The 6,719-nt window shown below is 44.1% G+C and overlaps 2 protein-coding genes and 1 long non-coding RNA gene across 3 annotated transcripts; 1 reads left to right on the forward strand and 2 right to left on the reverse strand.

Annotated features, from left to right (window-relative positions):
- Window positions 1–80: 80 nt before the first annotated feature.
- On the reverse strand, window positions 81–1,939 carry LOC127530232 (zinc finger and BTB domain-containing protein 3-like). Its single transcript, XM_051954647.1, is given in 7 exon segments — window positions 81–320; window positions 323–466; window positions 469–516; window positions 519–584; window positions 587–733; window positions 736–1,260; window positions 1,690–1,939. Coding segments are annotated over 6 exon segments (669 nt in total). The 5' UTR covers window positions 977–1,260; window positions 1,690–1,939; the 3' UTR covers window positions 81–297.
- A 344-nt stretch (window positions 1,940–2,283) lies between these two features.
- Window positions 2,284–3,577, reverse strand: LOC110957318 (uncharacterized). The gene is made up of 3 exons (XR_007944684.1): window positions 3,464–3,577; window positions 3,039–3,168; window positions 2,284–2,556 (listed from the first exon to the last, which is right to left on the reverse strand). It is a non-coding gene; the product is annotated as an uncharacterized LOC110957318 (long non-coding RNA).
- trpt1 (tRNA phosphotransferase 1) lies at window positions 3,510–6,558 on the forward strand. The gene is made up of 7 exons (XM_022203278.2): window positions 3,510–3,829; window positions 4,043–4,124; window positions 4,580–4,749; window positions 5,513–5,690; window positions 5,775–5,831; window positions 5,936–6,046; window positions 6,161–6,558. Exons 1-7 carry the CDS (start codon window positions 3,761–3,763, stop codon window positions 6,181–6,183), a joined length of 690 nt encoding a protein of 229 aa, XP_022058970.1. The 5' UTR covers window positions 3,510–3,760; the 3' UTR covers window positions 6,184–6,558.
- The last annotated feature ends 161 nt before the right edge of the window (window positions 6,559–6,719 follow it).

Raw genomic sequence — 6,719 nt, forward strand, 5'->3', positions numbered from 1 at the left:
GGATGTCCTTGAAATGATTTAAAGACAGAAAAATATGTTGGCCTTAACTGCTCAAAGGAAACTCGACAGAGCTGCAACAATCAATCAGCAGCTATTTTAATTCACCGTTTTGAGTCATTTGATGTTAAAAACCTGTTACAGCTTCTTAAAAGTGAAGACTTTCCGGTACCTTTACGTCTTTCATGATCGTTTCTTGTTTTGTAATCCAGCTCAATTTAAATTTGAAGGTAGAATCAGAGTTTAAAGTTCACGAATTGTGGTTTAGGTATAGGAATGAACAGTGAGTCTGCTGGTGTGTTAGCTAAGAGGTGGAGGAGGTGCTGTGGTGGCAGGGAGGGCTCCATGTCTGCTTTGCTGCGTTGGCGGGCAGAGTGTGGAGTGTCTGTACCGCCTGATTGTGTGTAGCTTCGGTAGCAGTAGCGGCACTCGTATGGGCGTTCACGGGTGTGCACGATGGCGTGGCGCTTAGAGTGTACGTGCACGAGAAAGTCTTTCCACAGACCCCACATGTCGGACGTCCTCTACAAAGACCGAGGTGAGTGGAAGAGTGAAAGGAGGAAAGGGAGGCGTGTCTAAGGTGTGGAGGCGTAGTCATTTGAATGGGAGGTCATTTGTAAGAGCCCCTGTGAGTGGGAAGAAAGAAACTGAGGGCTGTTAAGCTCCTCTTCCTGAATGTCATCTTCAAACTCATCGTCCACGTCCATCACTGGCTCTCGCTCTCTGCTGTCCTCTTCTCGTCCTCCAGCTCTTCATCAGATATTACAATGGCCTCCATTTTTACTTTCACATTCTCTCCATCATCACCTGTCCTCACTCTGCCCATAAGAGGGCGAGGGTCTTCATTGTCTAGTGGTGGCCGAGGGTCTGGTGTCCTGACAGGTCCCTTAAAGTGTTTGGGTCTGAGGAGCACTGTGAAAGTTTGAACTCTGGCGTTGGAGTGACACAGCGCTCTGAATTCGGATTTGTGAAGGTGCATGCTGCAGTTCTGAATGTGTCGCGTTTGTTTGTAAATCTGAGTTTAGAGTTGGTGCTTGGATTAACACAACCATCTGTTGTCCTCTGCCTATTGTACCTCTGTGGTCAGTCTCTGACAGTTCTTGAACAGAGTCCTCACGGGGGCAATCGGGGTTCATCCAGATGTGCACTGGGGGACAAGCTGGATTCTAACTGGCATGAGCAACCACCGGCCGACCACCAGCCTGGCTCACCAGGAACCGAGAGGAAGATGATGAGGAAGAGGGTTGCTGGTTACTGCTTTGGCTGGAGAAAGATTGAAAGAGAACATAAACAGCTTTTTGATAACAACAAATAATGGAATAATAAAGTCCCCAGTTGCATGGATTAAGAAAGCACATATAGAGCAGAAATCACATTAAAGCAAAGGAATCCTATGGTCATAATTGTTTGCCATGAACAACATGGAGATTACTTCTATAATCTATGTATATTGCGATAAGTTAGGTTCCTTCGCTTTGAAAATCACATCAAGTAGTAAGTTGTCAAATTCTCAAGCTATTTCTGAAAGTATTCTTGAGGACATTTGTTATACTTGGCAAACTGAGGTAACAAACTGAGCTTGTTAGGAAATGGACAAGACTTGAGATTTCAGGCCAATAATCGCAAATGTTTGCACACTGTAGTACTTAGAGAACTTAGTAAAACCATGAAGAATCAACAGCAGACACGTACCTGTACATCTCAGTGGTGCTACAGGGGCTGCAGAGTGCTGACCCATCTCCCTGACCCCCAGTCCCCAGCCGGATGTGACCTCCAGAGGCAGGAGCAGACTGACCTATGATGAGGCCTTGCACGAGTTCTCCGCTTGGGGGCAGTGGAGGGACGTCCATGCCTGGCTGGGTGGTATCAGCGAGGTCAGGGCTCAGAGGAGTCTGGACTCGTACCTCTTGATGACCCCCCACCAGTCCTCTGCTCTGACTTCACAGACTCCACCTGACTCCTCTCTGCTGAACTGATAACAGAGGCGTTGCTACGGCTGGATTTGATTGATCTCCTGCAACTGCAACCATAGGGTCAGCTCCACCGTCACCCTCACCCTCCCTTTCCATTTCCATTGCCTTCCTCAAACCAGCGCTGTCTTCAGAGCGTGTGCTGTCGGCCTCAGCCACAGGCCCTCGTCTCTGCAGTCGCCTCTTGCACACTCTCACCACCTCATTCATGTGAAGAAAGCTGGCAGCTGCCAATATGTCCTCCACTGGGGGAGACTCTTCCAGCTGCAGCACACCTTCATAGACAAAGTCCAAGAGCAAGGCAAATGCAGCAGATGTGACAATGTCGCTGTCGAGTGTGACGGAGCTGCTGGCGCTGTTCCCCCCTGGAGAGTCTGAGTAGAACATGTGGAAGAAAGGCGAGCAGGAGGCCAAAACAGCCCGGTGAGCCAGGAAACGGATGAGCCCACCAGGACGGTACAGTCACAGAGGAAACCCCGCTGGCGCTGAGACCGCAGAGCTGACAGCAGCTGCTGGGAATGCGGGGAAACTCCATCATCTAAACAAGAGATAAATGAGATCTCCTGTGGACATCTGAAACTGGAGGCATCTGGATGAACAAAGAATGAATGACAACACATTAATACAGATTGTAATAATGCAGAATGTGTGTTTATGGATCAATACTATGCATTATAATCATTACAAAATGTATGTCCTTATAGCGACAAACAATATTATTAATGTGTGCTCGAAGACATTTATTGCATGTTTATTTCCCGCTTAGTAGGGGGATTTGAAGTAAATGTCACCACAGAATACAATGGAATGAATAAGAAAAGTACAAGCACCTCAAATTTGGACTCATGCACTGTACCTTAGCAAATAATGCAATAAGCAGTAAAGTGGGGTAGTTTTTTTACCCCTTTACATTACAGACGCTAACCTGTAAGCTCAGTAATTAACGGGTTATTCGTTAATGCCTTAGTTCCGAAGTTACCATTAATGTACGATTAGAACACAAAATGTAAAATAAAAAAATACAGAGGAACAATTAAAACTACTAACAAAATATATTTTTAAAATACCCACGAAAGTAACTTGCGTATTTTTAGGCGCCTTTTGCTGTCAGTTGAATTTTCAACCTGCCGTTATGCTTTAGCATAGCCGACGATACGTTTCCATGGTGACCAGCCTGAATTCTTCGGTCCACTGGCACCGTCTGGATACAAGTACCGTAACATGCAGACAAGACAGAGTATGCAGGTGAGATGTAAACACGGAAAACAACACAATACATCGCAATACACCCCAAAATACCGACGTCGTTCAGCCAGAACAGCAGGTAGCCCCAGCTCACCGATGCTAACACTAGTTAGCTAAGTTAGCTCAACCTGTGTGTTAAATTCCTGCAGCTTAGAAGCTGACTGGGCAGCGATTTAGCTTGAACAGACACAGCCAAAACAGTAGCTGGGGTGGCCTCATATGTCTCGTGGAAGTTATGAACATTTTCTTACCTGCAGCCACTCAGACAGCAGCTATCTGAGTGATGTTTTCCTCCAGGAACAGACAAAATGCAGCTCTTCCTCTGTGGTGCCCGTTCACCGCTGCACAGTCCGCCACAGTGCCACCTACAAACGGACAAGTGGAACAGACCAGGAAGTGAGAGCTGGCTAAACGTTTGTTGACAGCAGTTTCCTGACCACAAGTATGATCCTGTATAACGTTTCGCACAATTTAAACCAGTACGCTTTATGGCAACATAAACAGCAGGTGCAAAACAAGCTGTAAATGACTGAGCTGCCTGTGTTTTGATGGAGAGTGCCAGAGGAGGAAGAGGAGGCAAAAGAGGAAGAGGACAGAGGGGAAATCGTGGTGGACAGGTGAGAGATTGTAGTCCTATTAACTGAGATTAATCATGTCCCTTTTTTTTTTTTTAAATAATTTGGACTCATGACATATCTGCATTGGCTGTCAGACAAGCAATAGCCTATGAGTGGTTAGTATGGTAAAGTGTAGGTCCTATATTTAAACCAGGGCTATAATTAGAGCTGAATTTGAGTGTGTGTGTTAAATGATGCCTTCTCCACTACCAGGACAAAGATATCTCCCTGTCTAAATCCATGTCTTATGTGCTTCGCCATGGAGCCAACCAGATGGGTCTTCAAATGGGTACAGGTGAGCTTCTAATAATCTGGTCTACGTATCACAAATATTCTTTTACTGATGTTGTCATTGTTGCTGACAACTTTGATAGCAAGCATGGACCCTAGACTTATTTTCCCATTTTAATACAGAGCTTTCACCACCTTTGTTTTTGGGTTATTTTTTGCTGTGTGGTTGATTCAAACAAATATAAAAAGAGGACTGGCTATTTTAAAATGTGACAGTTATGAAAGTTATATAGTTATATATATATAAGTTATATAGTAGGATGCTTTATCTTATTTTGTCCACTTGGCTCACTCAATTGATGTTTAACAAATAACTTAATTTGAACACATTGTTTGAGTCCATGCCTCCAGCAAACAACTTCAAACGCTTGCAGTGAATTCTTGATTGAAGGCACTGTACAAGAGGGAAAATCCACTGTGGAAATGGGACCATAGCTGTAACAGCTCTCACCCCCATAGATGGCTTCCTGTTGGTGGAAGAACTCCTCGCTCACCCGCAGTTCCGCTCATACTCGGTGGAGGACATTGAGAGAGTCGTGGCCACAAATGACAAGCAGCGTTTTAAGCTCCGTTCCCACCCAGGAGATGGTCGGCTGCAGATCCGAGCCAATCAGGGCCATTCAGTACAGGTATGCAGAGCAGTAAATCCACAGAGATGCGAGCACCTGTAGACTGTGGAAAGAGGATATTTCATTTTGTCTGCAGCCTTTCTTGTGCATCTGCTAAAATGAGAAATCTCCCTGTGATCTAGATGAAATAAAATAAAAACCCTAACAATAAACAAAAACACACAGGATGGTGACTGTGTTGTTATCAGATGCCCAATCTGTCCTATATATGGACAAATAAGAAATTAAAGGAAAAACCCTTACAAAAAGATTTTGTGGCTTTTAGAAAAATGACAAGGCCCTGTTGAATCTGAATTGTTTCTCAAGGTAAAAGTTCCAAGTGACTCTGAAAGAGGATTTTTGTTGGAGTACTGATGTCAAAAGATTCAGTCATAAATACTGCTCTGCTGGATAGTGTTTCAATAGGAACAATATCAATACAGATTGTAATCAACTAATGAAACAATGAACAAAATGTTTTCAAAATGTCAAGTCATCCATTTAAATGGAAAATATAGTTTTATTAGGTGTAATTGGTGTTTGGTGAATAGGAAAAAGTAGCCACAGCTCTCGTGAGAAAATTATGCTTCCTTGATTTTTTTTTTGTTCTTATTGAATTGTTAAGAGGAGAATTTGTTTCGTAAACTGACATTTCAGCTGCACAATGAGCCTCAAAGCCAAACCAGTTTTCTTTACCACATTGAACAAGCCAATTTAAATCCTAAACTTTGTTGTTCTCCAATTTAAAATGTTGTGTTAATCCTGGTTGCATTGCTGCTGCCAGGTCATGGATCTGGACCTGAAACCAGTCCTGGCTGGGTCTCTGGACTGCCCTGCAGAGGCTGTTCATGGCTCTTACCTCCGCAACTGGAGCTCCATTCAGCAGCAGGGCTTGAGCCGCATGAAGAGGACTCACATCCACCTGGCATCAGGCCTGCCAGGGGAGGATGGCGTCATCAGTGGTACGCTTTGTGTGTGCCTGTAAAAAGCTAGTAAGCTTAAAATCTAGAGAACTTATCCTACAGTGTTGGTTATTTTTCCACCAGGTATGAGGAAAGACTGTGACCTCGCTGTGTTTATCGATGTCCCCAAAGCCCTAGCTGGTAAGATTTGCTGCGAATGACTGCTGTCTGATACTCTGCATCCACTGTGTATGTCTAGAACTCAGACTCTTACACGTGTTTGATTTGTGCATGTGACTGTACAGATGGTATTGAGTTCTTCTGCTCAGAGAATGGTGTGCTGCTGACTGCAGGCGACACTGAGGGTAAACTTCTCCCTAAATACTTCAGCCGAGCCCTACGACTGAGGCCTACAAGTAAGGAAAAATATTAATCACACAGACATACAACTTTGATTTCTGTCTTAGGAAACATGAATCGCAGGCCAATATGAGCTTATTCACTGATGTCACTTTTGTCCTGTGTTTTAGGGAGCATCCTTCCACTGCAGTAGCTGTACAGGAGACTGTTCTGTCAGTGGACTTGTTTGACCGTGTGAGCATCTCATGATTAGCTGATGCTTGTCTTGGTCCTTTGGTAGCGTTTGTTGTTCAGCAGCATCCGAGTGCAGTTACTTTGATGAGCAATTGGTGAATCCTTCAGAAACTGCCAAACCTTAAACTTGAGTTCCATTCTTGAATTAAACAGGATGTATGAGAGAAGAATTTATTATTATGTGGCAATTCAACCAGATTATACTGACACATGTTGTGCTTTATTTATTTAGGTGTAAATGTCTTGTTTTCTCTATCACTTTGTCTGTGCAATTCAACTATGGCACACACACATTTAACAGCCAGGCCTTTAAATAAAGGACTCTTTGAAGGCATTCTGTTTGTGTGGTTACTCATGTCACTGCGTATGAGAAAGCAAAGGATGCAGACTCTGTGGTTTAACGGACAGCCTTAACTGTAAGATATGGACACATGCACACGGCGTGTGAGAGGAGATAATTGGTTTGAAGCTTCCTGTGTACGAAGCAACAGAAAG

The sequence above is a fragment of the Acanthochromis polyacanthus genome, chromosome 10 (assembly GCF_021347895.1).
Source record: "Acanthochromis polyacanthus isolate Apoly-LR-REF ecotype Palm Island chromosome 10, KAUST_Apoly_ChrSc, whole genome shotgun sequence".
NCBI lineage: Eukaryota > Metazoa > Chordata > Actinopteri > Pomacentridae > Acanthochromis > Acanthochromis polyacanthus.

What these genes read in the sequence shown, in the direction of transcription:
- trpt1 (XM_022203278.2), top strand. Translation starts at nt 3,761, where the DNA reads ATGGAGAGTGCCAGAGGAGGAAGAGGAGGCAAAAGAGGAAGAGGACAG. An exon ending in ATCAGGGCCATTCAGTACAG is followed by an intron (nt 4,750 to 5,512) that starts GTATGCAGAGCA and finishes TGCTGCTGCCAG; the next exon opens with GTCATGGATCTGGACCTGAA. An exon ending in CCTACGACTGAGGCCTACAA is followed by an intron (nt 6,047 to 6,160) that starts GTAAGGAAAAAT and finishes CCTGTGTTTTAG; the next exon opens with GGAGCATCCTTCCACTGCAG.